General features: G+C 43.4%; 1 protein-coding gene across 13 annotated transcripts in view; it reads left to right on the forward strand.

Moving 5' to 3' along the window:
• The window catches only part of LOC135547311 (peripheral plasma membrane protein CASK), a 203,510-nt gene that overhangs the window by 162,946 nt on the left and 25,353 nt on the right, over positions 1-15,211 (forward strand). For 5 of the 13 annotated variants that reach the window (XM_064976171.1, XM_064976173.1, XM_064976176.1 and 2 more), the window contains exons 7-14: positions 3,050-3,228; positions 3,366-3,488; positions 4,320-4,403; positions 4,508-4,607; positions 5,562-5,683; positions 9,505-9,582; positions 13,110-13,157; positions 13,973-14,053. In XM_064976171.1, coding sequence (XP_064832243.1) covers positions 3,050-3,228; positions 3,366-3,488; positions 4,320-4,403; positions 4,508-4,607; positions 5,562-5,683; positions 9,505-9,582; positions 13,110-13,157; positions 13,973-14,053 — 815 coding nt within the window. The remainder of the gene's footprint in view (positions 1-3,049; positions 3,229-3,365; positions 3,489-4,319; positions 4,404-4,507; positions 4,608-5,561; positions 5,684-9,504; positions 9,583-13,109; positions 13,158-13,972; positions 14,054-15,211) is intronic. The other 8 variants (XM_064976174.1, XM_064976177.1, XM_064976180.1 and 5 more) reach the window with 3 other exon arrangements.

Consider the following 15,211-nt stretch of genomic DNA (forward strand, 5'->3'; position numbering starts at 1 on the left):
CTTTTATTCGCGGAAAAGGTGTCGATCTGGTCCGGTTCCAGTGAAAACAGGATATCCTTCTCATCGGACCCATTAAAGGAAAAAGATTCTTCCAGTCCGCGGTGAGTGAACGCTTTTCTGATGTCTAGAATTTATTTTCGGTCTTAACCTCTCTGCGCACAGAACCCGCTAGCGGGCTGAAATTCCACAACATACGGTGATCGCTACATAAATAGTCATATTAAACATTCATGAAAATACAAGTGTCTCACATGTATCGAAAGCCTAGAATCTTGCTAATCCAACTGCGTTGTCAGATTTAAAAAAGGATTTATTGCGAAAGGATACGATGCGATTATCTGAGCATAGAGCCCCATAAAAAAACTATTTTAAACAGCACAGGCGTAACATAATCACAAACTGCATTAAAATAAATAATTTACCTTTGACGATCTTCGTCTGTTTGCAATTCCAATGCTCATTGTTACACAATGAATGATCTTTTGTTTGATCAAATTTGTTTTTATAGCCTAACACGAAACATTTTGTGAACCGCTTGTGTCGTGAATTCCGTCTCATTCCATTTTCGACGACACATTCCAGGTAAATAATCCACACAGAACGTGACTTTTCCAGTCATGTTTGGTTTCACTGCAATCAACTGGTTTGTTTGTAACACAATCAAACCTGATGGGCCATTTCGCGGGACGTATTGACTGAAAGAAACCGATTTAAAGACAACAAGTCATGACATCATTGTGCATATAAATATATTTGATGACATCATTGTGCATATAAATATATTTGATTTGATAGAGGACTGAGGGTCTTCCAAATATTGAAAGTGTGTAAATAGTTACCCATGTTATTTTGTAAATGTATATATATATTTTTTCATATATTTTTTAATCAATAATTATTATTAAAAAAAAGTTATTTCATTTTTTTTCTCAATTCTTTGGGGGGGGTGTGTTAGAATACCATTTTGGTATTTTGTATATAGTTATTTGTTTCCAAATGTATAACTTCACCAATTTGGTCACTTGGGTACATTTGGGCTACTTGTGTGAGACAGCTGGGTGACTTCATGATAAATGTCATGTAGCACACTCATTTTGGAAGTTATCATTCTGAAACTTTGCACAAGTACTGTTGCCCTCTTATATTTTTCACTGAAATTGTCCCCATCTGAATGTTTGTTTTATCTTGTTCATTTTAAAGATGATGATACAAAAATAAAAAATAAAAACATTTCTTTCATTGTTTTATCTAAACCAGATCTATTGTGTGTTATTCTCCTACATTCAATTCACATTTCCACAAACTTCAGAGTGTTTTCTTTCAAATGGTACCAAGAATATGCATATCCTTGGTTCTGTGCCTGAGCTACAGGCTGTTAGATTTGGGTATGTCTTCAGGTGGAAATTGCACAAAGTAAGGGGGGAGCTGCAAGAGGTTTTAAGAGACGGTAGCAGCAACATTATGCACACAATAAGTTAAAAAATAACTTATACCAAATACTTTTTTTTTACAAAATTGCACAATTGGTTGGGAGAATGTAGAACGTCAGCCATGTTCTTCGGCACCATCTTCCAGTGTGCATGTGACATATAACTTCAAACTTGAAAACGCACACTCAGAAGCGTAGTAAAGAGTTGTAGTAGAATATGAATATTAATGATGTTCCAATTTCTTTGGTAGTTTGTGGCTTCTGAAGCCAGAAGAAAGACCACTTCTTCTTTCATATTCAGTAGAATTGACATTCTGTTCAGAAAAAACAAGAAGTGATATTCTGTGTGTGAGCATGTGTGTGCGCATTCATGTGTCCATGACTTACTTGACTTAAAGGGGAACTGCACCTGCTGATTTGGCCTAGTTTTTTTTTGCTTTCTCCTCAAGAAATGGGGGTGGCCAGCAAGAAATCCTTGCCAACACCAAGACACACCCATCTGTCAGAACCTTGCCCGCAGCTGTTTCGCCCCACTCAATCACAGCAAACAAACCTCCTGCCGGTTGAGTTCAATAACTACTGACAGATGTTTGGTGAGATGCCAGAATAAGTTTTGAATAGGTCAGTAGCCTACAGAGTAATATGAGAAGAATGCAATTGCTGAATTTAGATTTTCTAAACTAAGTGTTTTGATAACTTCCTGACCAGGTTAGGTGATCTTTTTGTGATGTTCTGGGGACATCCTAGCAAATAATTGTTGTTTGCAGGGCTGTTGCTGGCACAATGTCTGTGTTTTTTTTTATTATTTTTTTACCTTTATTTAACCAGGCAAGTCAGTTAAGAACAAATTCTTATTTTCAATGACGGCCTGGGAACAGTGGGTTAACTGCCTGTTCAGGGACAGAACGACAGATTTTGTTAAGTCAGGTGGAGGCTTGTTTGGAATTTCCTCAAAGTGTTATCTCCAGCACTCCATTTCTTGTGATTTTTTGGTAAGAGGGTTTCCCGTTTATCTCTAATGGGGTGGCTTTGGCTCCTGTTCTTCCCAGCCAGCTGTCCGGTGATCTTGTACAGCTCCTTGGAATTTTTTTGCTTTGGCTGCTGCCTCCACCTCGCTAGCAAGCTGTTCCTTGTGTGCTTTCTTTTCCCTCTTTCTGACCAACTTATTTCTATGTCTGTATTCCTGCTGCAGACCTCCTCTCTTGGTGTCATCCATTTCCCAGTTGAGTTTGGTCTCCCTCCTTGCCTCTATTTCTTTCCAGGTGTCATATGACACTTGTCTTTTCCCACTAAGATTGACTTTGCATAGATCCATTGTTGAGGGAAAATGTACTTGATACGATTGGGATGTTTTGTTGTCTCACATAGCTGGTCGTAGATAATTTTCCTTTGTAAGGCTCCATGATCAATAGGCGGACTGTGCTTCGTATGTCCCCTCACCCTAGACCTGTCCGGTTTGGTTAGACCTGCTGGGAGTTACCTCCCACCTGCATAGCTCTGAGGGGTCGTTGAGGTACATAAGCCCCCTCACCACGACAAGGTGACAGTCCCAGAGGAGGGCCACTCGTCCACACGTGTGTATGACTGAATGCGTTTCTACCCTTTGTCTCTTCCCTACAGGTCGTGTAGGAACACCCCACTTCATGGCCCCAGAGGTGGTGAAGAGGGAGCCTTATGGTAAGCCAGTAGATGTGTGGGGCTGTGGCGTCATCCTCTTCATCCTGCTCTCTGGCTGCCTGCCCTTCTACGGCACAAAGGAACGCCTGTTTGAAGCCATCTGCAGAGGCAAATACAAGGTAGTAGTTGATTTACAAAACGCCACCACACAATGATGTGTACAATAATAACTCCAGTCTGTGCCTATGGTATTAGTATCCTTACCCCACCTGAAAATGTGTGTGCTTTTCTCTCTCTCCGTGTGCGTGTGTCTCTCCAGTTAAACCCCAGGCAATGGGGCCATATCTCGGAGAGCGCTAAAGACCTGGTGAGACGGATGCTCATGCTGGACCCTGCAGAGAGAATCACTGTCTACGAGGCACTCAACCACCCCTGGCTCAAGGTACACAAACACACACACACACACTGTCTGCCTCAAACTCCACTGGATCACAGCATACTGTAAATGATGGTGCATTATGTGAACATTTTGGGGGGAGAGGGGGTGTATTTCAAATGGTACTGTAATTCCACCCCACAGAATACAGTACCGTATTTTTACAGTGGCAAACATGTTTTGACCACGAGTGGATGCATCGTATTGTTGTGTGGCTCGAGGCTGTAAGAGGCTATCTGTTGCACCCATTCGGGAAAGGGCTGTACGAAGTTAACTGGTATGTTGTATTATGGGAGCATTGATGTTTTTACAGTATATTATAAGGTATTGTACTGTGCCATTACACAGTACTTGCTTTGGTACTGTAGTATGGAATACAGTCACTTGCCAGTGAGCTGCCTGTAAGTTACTGTCAAATTCACTGCAACCCCTTTTACAGTGTACAAACACACACACACACACACACACACAGCCTTGTACAGCTAACCTTGTGGGGACACACAATTCAGTCCCATTCAAAACCCTAACCTGTACTCTTACCCTAACCTTACCCCTAACCCTAGCTCCTAACCCTAAAACTAACCCTAGCTCCTAACCCTTAAAGTAATTCTAATTCTAACACTAATTCTAACCTTAACCCTAAACCCACTAGAAATAGCATGTTGACCTCATGGGGACTAACAAAATGTCCGCAGTTGATCAAATTATTGTTAGTTTACTATTCTTGTGGGGACTTCTGGTCCCCAAAATAATAGTTAAACATGTCCACACACACACACATTGTCTTCTTGGGATACCGAAAGGCTAGTAAAGTGAGATTGTGATTGTATTGATCAGGAGAGAGACCGTTATGCCTATAAGATCCACCTGCTAGAGACGGTGGAACAGCTGAGGAAGTTCAACGCCAGGAGAAAGCTCAAGGTCAGCTCCCCAAATTCTACTCTCCTTTTCTAGTTGTAATGTTAATGTTTTAAAACATTTGGTGCTGACAGGGAAGATGGTTTGTCTAACTGTCTCTGTCTCAGGGAGCCGTACTGGCAGCAGTCTCCAGCCACAAGTTTAACTCCTTCTACGGAGATCCACCAGAGGAGATGCCTGACTTCTCTGAAGACCCCACATCCTCGGGTAGGAGTAACATACACACACACACACACACACACGTTTGCACGTGCGCACACACAATTATTTACAACTCTGGGTTCCTGTTCCCCGGGCACCGATGTCGATTAAGGCATTCCCCGCACCTCCCTAATTCAGAGGGGTTGGTTTAAATGCGGAAGACACATTTCAGTTGAATACATTCAGTTGTACAACTGACGAGGTATCCCCCTTTTGTCTTATGTCTTTTTCAATGTATTGTTTTCACAAAGAAAATATCTTCTCTAGTGCTCTAACTCTTACACCGGCTTCTGAAACGTCATCCTGGAGAGCAACTGTACTGGGCTTGCAGGCTTTTGTTCCAGCCCAACCCTTGATTAAACATTATCTGTAAAACATGGACTCTACTGAAGACATACACACACACACAGTTTAGAATTTCTCTTACCTCTGACACAGTACTGCTGTTCTTTTTGTTGGACTAACAAGTCAATTCAGCACCTCTGAAATCTTTGGATGGGCTGCACTGTTTTCAGAGACTGTTTCAGCCTCAATTATAGTTATTCTTTACCGCTGTTGTGTCCATGTAGTCCCTACATGAGGATGATAACTTAGTCAGTTTGTCTCAACGTAAACTCTGTATTGTTTGTGTTAATGCTGCCTTCCTGATAGGACTACTTGCAGCAGAAAGTAGGTATCCCTCCTCTAGGTATATACTGCTCTGTGTCTGTGGGTTCTGTATCTGTCTGTGCTGTCCCTAGTTCTCCAGCAATCAACTCTCACACACCTAGATCCTGCCTGCGTGTGCTTTGTGTCCATTTGTTGTTTTGTCTTGCATTATTTGTCGTTTTTTCCCCATTTCCTGTTCAATGTATTCTCTTTTTTTGTACTGTTGCCTACATAACTGTCTTAATGATTATGGATTGGCTGTTTTGACGTGCGTGCTTGTGTGTGTGTGTGTGTGTGTGTGTGTGTGTACAGGGGCTGTGTCTCAGGTGCTGGACAGTCTTGAGGAGATCCATGCTTTGACCGACTGCAGTGAGAAAGACATGGACTTCCTACACAGTGTCTTCCAAGACGAGCATCTACACACACTACTAGATGTGAGTAGACACACACACACACACACACACAGAATGAGACCAACACATAGGTAGACCTACTGCTAGTCGGGCCACTAAAATGTAAGTCAGACAGATGTGATGTTTCTGTCATTAGATGACGATCGGCACCAGCTGTCGTTGAGTCATCTTTAACCTCCTCTCTCTGACTGACTGACTCATGTCTATGGCGGAGGGCAGTTTAGCTGGAGGTCAGACACACAGAAACTTGATCAGCTGACTCCCATGGCTCTGTCTGCCTCTGACAGTTAGGCTACTGCTCCATTCCAATACTCTTAACTCTAGCTGACTACATTAACGGCTCATTTCCTTTAGCTAGCTAGCTATCTAGCCCGTTTGTAGACACCTTCCCTTGACATAAAAATAAGTGAATATATGTGGGTGAAAGATTGTGCAAACTCCATATAGTTTATCAGAGGGTTATGTGGAGTTATAAGCATGTTGTCATGTTGTGGAAGATGGACAGATTAGTCTCTCACTCACTCTCTATGTCCCTGTCCCTCTCTCTTGCCAGTGTTTTCTGTGTTTTGTCTGTCACCCAGAACTCATAGCAGCCAGCCAAACACCAAACCTCTCTGCTCCAGAGGGCACCAGCAGCTCACTGCCAAAACACACACACACACACCCTGCAGAGGAAACTATGCTGCACTCATGATTTCATGCCACATTAGGAGAGAAGCTGTGTGTGTGTGTGTGTGTGTTACTGAAGGCTATCTGGCTGGGGGAAACTGGGTTTTACTAAAGGGCTTACTTTGAGGCCTGTTGACTCTAAAAACTCTTATCTTAATCCTGAAGGGGTCTTGGTAACACTTGAATCACACCCTTCATCACAAAGTATAACAGCTTATGCAACTTCTGGCAACTGACTTGACAGTCATAACACAAACTGTTATCTAGGTTGGTTGTGTGTGTGCGTGCGCATTCATGCGTTTTATGAACTTATAAGGCCTACAATATCTTAAGTTGAGGATGTGAGGTTTGGAGGGGGTTGGGAAAGGGAGTTAACAAATAGTGTTAGAAAAGGGTTGGTGGAAAAGGAAGGAAGGGGGAGGATGAGGCAGTTGCTTACGGACCCTGCCCCATTTTCCAGGGGCTGAATGGGTCAAGAAGAGAAAGAGAGGAAGACTTGTCTCCAACTCTCTCTCCCTAGGACGGCCTTTCACTAGAAACCTGTTGCTGCAGATGCCCATTAGAGAGAGCAAGAGAGATCACACTGCTGCACTGAAAATTGTAAGAAAGAGGAGACCCAGACTCCATCACTGAAGAGAGAGAGAGAGACCCCCACAATCCAGCTCTGAAAAGCGACAGAAACAAGGAGAGAGAGAGACCCAGACTTCTGCACTGAAAAGAGAGTGAACAATGGGTGCTATTGTCAGGCCTTAGCCCCTTTCACTGCTGTGTGACTCCAGACTCCTGCAGTAGGGTATCTGTGAGTACATCTGTAGGGCTGATGTTACCATCCTCTCCACTCGCACACAGAGAGGCTCAGGGAAACTACAGATCCACGGGAAACGGAATGGATGTACTGTAACAGTAGCCTAGTCTGGATGCTAAGCTATCTTAGTGCTTGTTGTGCATATTCTCTTCTGGGTTAGGGTGTTTGAGTACTGCTTGGGACCTGGTTGGTGAGTCGGCCTTGTTGTTTCAGTGTGTGTGTCAGTGGTCCTTACTTGGGATGGAGTAAGGCTTTATTTCACTCCTTTTAGAACATTGTTGTGCATATTCTCTTCTGGGTTAGGGTGTTTGAGTACTGCTTGGGACCTGGTTGGTGAGTCGGCCTTGTTGTTTCAGTGTGTGTGTGTGTGTGTGTGTGTCAGTGGTCCTTACTTGGGATGGAGTAAGGCTTTATTTCACTCCTTTTAGAACATTGTTGACTGTAACTTCAGACAACAGTTTGACAGTTAGGCAAATGAGTGATATGTTAAATGACAATATTTTAAGATCTGTATATACACTTGTTTCTGAAAATGTCAAGTTTTAATAAGCAATCTGTAAGATCTTTTATAATGGTAGCACGTAGCATTAGTAGTTTGAAGTAAGTGCCAAGTGTAAAGTTCGTCCAGTATGTCCTACAGTCTATACTTGAGGCAGTTTTATAAGTCTGTATCGTCACATCTAAACATTGCAAGCAGATCTGAAAATAGCATTTCCTGTTAGCTACCGAGACTTCATACACCTACTCAAAATGAAGTGTGTCTTGGTGGGTGTCATTGTGTGGGTGGGTGTGGTTTCCATGACCCTGCAGATGGCTATATCAGGGGTTGTAAAACCACAGTGCACTCCTTTTTAGAATTTTATCGTTATTATTTTAATTTATTTATTACTTCAGATTTTTCACCCCAGCATCCCCACTTCCCGCAGCTATCAATGTCATGACAAAAATACTCCCGAATGCATCATTTTTTTTTTTTTTTTCAATTTTAGATTCTAGCTTTTGTTTTGGTTATTGTTAGTTCTCAAAGATCTTATTGAAAAAATATACATGATCCTTTCTACATACTTTATATCTGGGTTTGACTTGTTTAAGTTTACACTGAAAACGTTTTCCATCACTGTACTCTTTGAACATGGGCGGCCCAAAGAAAACACTTATGCGGACCGCCCAATACTTTTCTATGCAGACAAAACCCTGGACCCTGGTTCTCATGTCAGCCTTCCACAGTAGGAGCGGACAGAGAAAGACAGAGCCTCTGAACTTTCCCAGGAACAGCAGGTGTCTAGTGCTCAGCCTCCCCATGCACTCCCCACACATACATCACACAGGCATCTGTCCAAACATGGTTGACTCCCACTGCAGACCCAGGCACCACAGACATCTCAAACATTCAGAATCTTCTCCTCCTTTTCCCATCACATACTCAGGAATGACACACACAGCAGACTTAGCATGATAATACTGTCTGAATATCACTGTGTTGGTGTTCATACAAATAGCACACACATTTAGTCAAATAATTTCCACGGAAGGATAGCCACAGAATGTACATTTCTAGAAAAATGGGACCGTTCCCAGCTGTAGTTTTGACTTCTAAAGGAGAAATACACATTAACTAAATGTTAGCTCTTTTCGTACCATGTTTCTGATTGTTGCCTAAACCAGCGCCTGAAAACTGCTACTTGTGATAGTACTATTGGTCTGCCTTGTGTCTCTGGCCAGGAGCTATGGGGAAATGCCTCTTTTGAAAGAGAGGTGTGTGTGCATGCGTGAGTGCACCTGTACATGTACGTGCTGTCTTATGATGTCAGCTGCTCTCCTTTGCTGTCCAGAAAAATGTGTACATTATCCAACACACATTCTTATGAAGGTCATGAGTTACATTTTTCTATCCTAAGTTATTTTATCGCTGACTTTTCAACCAAGCTCTCTTTTTCTCCTCTCAATAGTGTGAACAATGAGCCCGACTTTTATTTGTGTCTGACACACAACTCCTCTGCTTGTCTTGGTTGGTTAGTGGAGACTACTCAACTGTGTGTACGTTGTGTTTACACACTGATTCATACGCACGCACACAACCTCAACAGTTGATCTTGTATAGTCAGCTGGTTCATTGCATACAGAACCAAAGTGTTGCTCCTCTTTCAGTCTGCATCATAAACTATATAATAAATGTTCCCTACATTGTCAATCTTCTGTAATGCTTAAATGAAAGCACGCAATTGTCCACATTGACGAGAGCCTGGCACTAAAGACAACCGGTCATTCTGAGTACAGAGAGAAGGAACAAAATGTATCATTCAGCCATTGAAATTATTCACCATGAGCCATTCATTGTTGTTCAGTGTTGTGTGTCGTGTTGTTTCAGCTTTACGACAAGATCAACACCAAGTCCTCCCCCCAGATCAGAAACCCCTCTAGCGATGCTGTGCAGAGAGCCAAAGAGGTGAGCACACACACACACACACACACACACTGATATAATGTTGTGTGCTTGTCACCATGCTTGTGAAGACCTATATGATTGATCAACTCTATCTATCACATGCTGCTTCCTATGCCTCTGCCCTGATCAGTCTTCTTTACCAACACGGCTCTAGTTATTAACACTCTCTCATCACCATCATTCTACTATTCATTATGTTCACATCGCAAATAACACCCTATTTCCCATGTAGTGCACTCCTTGGACCACAGCCCTATGTGGCTCTGATCAGAAGTAGTCAAAAGTAGTGCCCTATATGGGGAATAGGGTGTAATTTGAGACATCCTATCTAACTCTTCAATGCTGTTATCTACTTCCTAAGCATTCTTTGGGTATCTGCTGTTTGTTTAACATTGGGTCAATCTGGCCTGGGGTCAGATTTTGAAAGAAACAGATTAAGAAGGTATTGACCAGAAGGGTCTCTCTGATCTTGAATCAGATTCTAGGGGTCAGGTGTTTATAAACTGGGTCTATAGTAGGTCAGACAACATGGCTTATTTGTTAAGAAGATTGAAGGAACAACAGCTAGTCAATATCAGAGGTAGTCATTTGAGCAAGACAGTTTGAAACTACTAAACTGTCAGAGTGAGGCCCTGTTTCATTCCAAAAGGTTTCTACCCTGAAAGAAAAGTGGGCAAGGGCAGTCAGAGTGGGGGATAACAGTTGTGGAATGGAATGCATTCTATTAGATAGAATACTGTGCATTCGGAAAGTATTCAGACCCCTTGACTTTTTCCACATTTTGTTATGTTACAGCTTTATTCTAAAATGGATTAAATAGTTTTTTTCCCTCATCAATCTACAATTGTTTTTTTTTTGCAAATGTATTACGAATACAAAACTATCACATTTACGTAAGTATTCAGACCCTTTATACAATACTTTGTTGAAGCACCTTTGGCAGTGATTAAAGCCTTGTCTTCTTGGGTATGAGGCTATACGCTTGGTTCACCTGTATTTGGGGAGTTTCTCCCATTCTTCTCTGCAGATCCTCTCAAGCTCTGTCAGGTAGGATGGGGAGCGTCGCTGCACAGCAATTTTCAGGTCTCTCCACAGATGTTCAATCAGGTTGAAGTCTGGGCTCTGGCTGGGTCACTCAAGGACATTCAGAGACTTGTCCCGAAGCCACTCCTGCGTTGTCTTGGCTGTGTGCTTAGGGTCATTGTCCTGTTGGAAGGTGAACCTTCGCCCCAGTCTGAGGTCCTGAGAGATCTGGATCACGTTTTCATTAAGGATCTCTCTGTACTTTGCTCTATTCATCTTTCCCTCGATCCTGACTAGACTCCGTCCCTGACGCTGAAAAACATCCCCACATCATGATGCTGCCACCACCATGCTTCACCACCAAAAATGGATTATTCCATCAACCTCATGGCTCGGTATTTTCTCTGACATGGACTGTCAACTGTGGGACCTTATATATAGACAGGTGTGTGCCTTTCCAAATCATGTCCACTCAATTTAATCGACCACAAGTTGTAGAAACATCTCAAAGATTATCAATGGAAACAGGATGCACCTGAGCTCACTTTCGTGTCTCATAGCAAAGGGTCTGAATACTTATGTAAATAAAGTGTTTTTATTTTTTTATACATTTGCAAACATTTCTAAAAAAACAAACATTTTTTTTCTTTGTCATTATGGGGTATTGTGTGTAGATTGATGAGGAAAATGTTTTATTTAATACATTTTAGAATAAGGCTGTAACATAACAAAATGTGGAAAAAGTCAAGGGGTCTGAATACTTTCCGAATGCACTGTATGTAGCCTTTTCCACAAACTTAAAAGACCTATTAATTTTGCGGGTTTTCCACACCCATTGTTAGTGAAGCTATTCCACAGTCTGTTTGACCATTTATAGACCATATTAAAACAATAACGAGCTCAGAGTGCTTGTTTATTTACACTTTCTCAGTTGTGTGTGTGTGTGTGTGTGTGTCAGGACTACACACACATATACATCAAAAAGACACCCACACACACATTTCCCCGTTATTTGTTGCTGTTTGCTGTAGTTGTTTGTGGAACAGTGGAGTGTATTGGGGTGGGCTGTTTTGTGACCTCTGGCGCCATTACTTCCTTTATACACCATTGGTACCAAACAGCCCAGTGGCCTCGCATACTCTGGTGCATAGTGTTTACCTCAAGCCAACTAGCTGCGAGCTGGGGGTGTGCATGATTCGCTTGTGTATGGACTTTGACAAAACAAGCGCACATGTTGTAAGTGTGTAGAGGGCTATTAAAATGTATGTCTGACTAAGAAGAAGAGAAAGGGAGTGGGTGGAAAAACTAACACAGCTCTATTAACACTGGAAAATACCTTTAGAGCAGTGTTAGGACTCTTTATGTGGCGTTGAAGTCTCAAGGACTTCAGTAATGAACCAACTCGAGTTGACCTAGTCTGGTCCTGGAGGGGACTTAGTCATGGCCTACTTATCGTTGTGTCTGGGTCATAGTTTTCCCTTTTTGAACTAGTCTAGTTGGATTAGGTTGTACGGAGGGAGACTGAACAGATGTGTGGGCGAGTGCATGCTTGTGTGTGTCTTTTTTTATGCATGTGTGCGTGTAATGTTTCTTTAGTTGCCATACTTCCTCTAGTAGTGGGTCCTTTTATTTTGTCTCTGCTGAAATCCTTACTTTTTTCCTGAGTTCTGATCTGAGTGTCTTTCTAGTCAATGTTGTACACATTGATCCAGTATTTCACCACAGAACAAAACCTCTCTTCTTTCCCACCGTTGAGCTAAAGGGACTTCCGCTGAAATACTCTGCTTGGCTTCCTGCTACTGATCCCCACTGGCGACGCTGAAATACTCTGCTTGGCTTCCTGCTACTGATCCCCACTGGCGACGCTGAAATACTCTGCTTGGCTTCCTGCTACTGATCCCCACTGGCGACGCTGAAATACTCTGCTTGGCTTCCTGCTACTGATCCCCACTGGTGACGCTGAAATACTCTGCTTGGTTTCCTGCTACTGATCCCCACTGGCGACGCTGAAATTCTCTGCTTGGTTTCCTGCTACTGATCCCCACTGGCGACGCTGAAATTCTCTGCTTGGCTTCCTGCTTACTGATCCCCACTGGCGACGCTGAAATTCTCTGCTTGGCTTCCTGCTTACTGATCCCCACTGGCGACGCTGAAATACTCTGCTTGGCTTCCTGCTACTGATCCCCACTGGCGACGCTGAAATACTCTGCTTGGCTTCCTGCTACTGAGCCCCACTGGCGACACTGAAATGCTTTAAAATGATACTATACTAGCACAGATTTGACCCTCGTCTCTGTGGCTCTACTACGCGTATAGACACTAACCTTTCACACCCCCCTCGATGCCGTCATCTTTTACCTTTATCAAACTTTACTCCCCCCGACCCTCCTGACATCCCCTGATCTTTGACCCAATCACCCCTGACTCCTCCTATGAGGACCAACAACATCATCAGAGGTCACATGTATAACTGTCCCTCCCTGTGTCCTCCTCCTGGTCTAAAGAGCTCCACCCAAGACGACGCAAGTGCCGCTTTGAAACACCTGGAATATGTAAGCCCCCTGACGTCTTTCACAACCCAACACACACACAGACAAAATAGAATTGTTTTAAAGCATTTTGGTATTTGACAGAGGGAGACTGGGCCAAGCGTAGAGCTGTCTGTGACTCTGCATACGTGAGGCTGTAGCTCGACCCATGTAGGCTGTAGCTCAGTGTGTGAGTCCATAAAGGAGTCTGTAGTGTGGCTGTGAGCGTGTTCTCTCTAAAAGAGGTTGTAAATTGTTCTGGGTCTGTTCATTGTTTTTAACTCAGAATGTTGGTAATAGCCTACTAATACTGTATGTAAATTGTTTGTATCTGTTGATTTTAGGTTTGGGTCTGAGAGGTGTGAATGTCTTTAAATTGATCAGAGATGATGAGTCAATGGATACAACAGTATTACACACACACACACACACTGATTGATCAATGGCGATGGCACTGGATTCATGTTTTGCGATGAATACACACGTCATACACCTTCCTTCCAAATCAAGTCACTCAGAGAAGCAGGGGGTGTGATGAAGCCCTAAGATGGACTCTGATTGGTTAAGAGAAGCCATGAGGGGGGAGTTCATGGACTGACAGATTTCAAAGTGACGATTTTACTGGTTGAAGTGATTCTAAAGGGGTGTGTTTTAGGAACTGTTGAGAGGGTATGTATGTGTGTATAATCAGGTCAGAGGTTGCTGTACTGTGTCACTCAATAGTCCACACATATACTCTCCTGCGTTTGTGTGGTTGGAACAAGCATTGAGCAGGACTACTTAAACTCTACAGAAAGGCCACCCGACTGACACTCCGCGCTGTTGTCTCTACCTTACAGGTATTGGAAGAGATCTCTTGTTACCCGGAGAACCACGACGTCAAGGAGCTCAGACGGATACTGACCCAGCCGCACTTTATGGTCAGTGAAACCACACACACACACACACACCTCGACTTGGCTGTGTTTAGGCGCCATGACTGAAGCTATAGCAGAGAGGGGGGAGCAGATGAAGGAAGATGGACAGAGAGGGAGGGTGGTAGAGTGACCGAAAGCAAGAGAAAATATAAAAGGAAGAGGAAGGTTTATTGATGTCCAATCCCCCTGTGGGATGCCATAGGCAAGACTGAAACTCCATGCAGACAGACAGAGAGAATAGTGTGCTAAATCAGGTCCTTTACATCTCTAGAGACCCTCACAGAGAAAGAGGGGAACAGAAGAGATAGGAAGACTCCATAGGGACATGTGTGTGTGTGTGTGTGTGTGTGTGTGTGTGTGTGTGTGTGTGTGTCATCAGTGACCTCCCTGGTCTTTTGTTCCCAGTGTTAAAGACAGAAAAACAGTCTCACTTCTCAAGGTGCTTTAAAAGCTTCACTGTTAATCTCATCACGTCACTGTGTCTTATCCTCCCCTCTGATCAATGAAGAGGTCAATACTACAAAGAGAGAAGGGGGTGGGAGGAGGGAGGAGTCATCCTCTTATCACCGAGGCATTATTAATCACACACTTCCACAGGATGGATAGAGAAAGGAGAGGGAGAGAAAGAGAGAGAGAGCGGTGTATATGTTGGAGTTGTATTGGGACATTTGGAGGAGAAGAACATTAGATTGCAGTTGGAACAGGGGTAGAGTGAGCGATTAGTCAGGAGAGAGAGTGAGAGGGAGAAATAGGGGTGGAGATTTTGGGGGAGAATGTGTCTGATGTAATGTGTCCATGTAGAGCGGAGCCTGTCTTGGAGGCAGGAAGAGAGAAAGTTGGGGCCTAGCACTACAGGCTGTAGTGTGGAGGGAGAGATGGAAGGGACGTTTTGGAAAGAGGGAGAGATTATGTGAGGAATAGAGCGGTCAGTGAGTCGTATCTGATTTGGGGCCAAGCTTTACCCAGTCTGACAAGAAGGGAGAGGGGATAGGTGGAGGGAAGAGAGAGGTGGGGGTGGGGGGACAGAGGAGGTGAGACGAGGGAGGGAGGCACCATTAGGTACAAGCAGCCACATTCCTAGAGACACACACACACACACACACACACACACACAAAGGGAAAGGTATGTGTGTCCCCAGCCTGCCACCAGTCTCTCAGGAG

This window comes from Oncorhynchus masou, chromosome 10, assembly GCF_036934945.1.
Source record: "Oncorhynchus masou masou isolate Uvic2021 chromosome 10, UVic_Omas_1.1, whole genome shotgun sequence".
Lineage (NCBI taxonomy): Eukaryota > Metazoa > Chordata > Actinopteri > Salmoniformes > Salmonidae > Oncorhynchus > Oncorhynchus masou.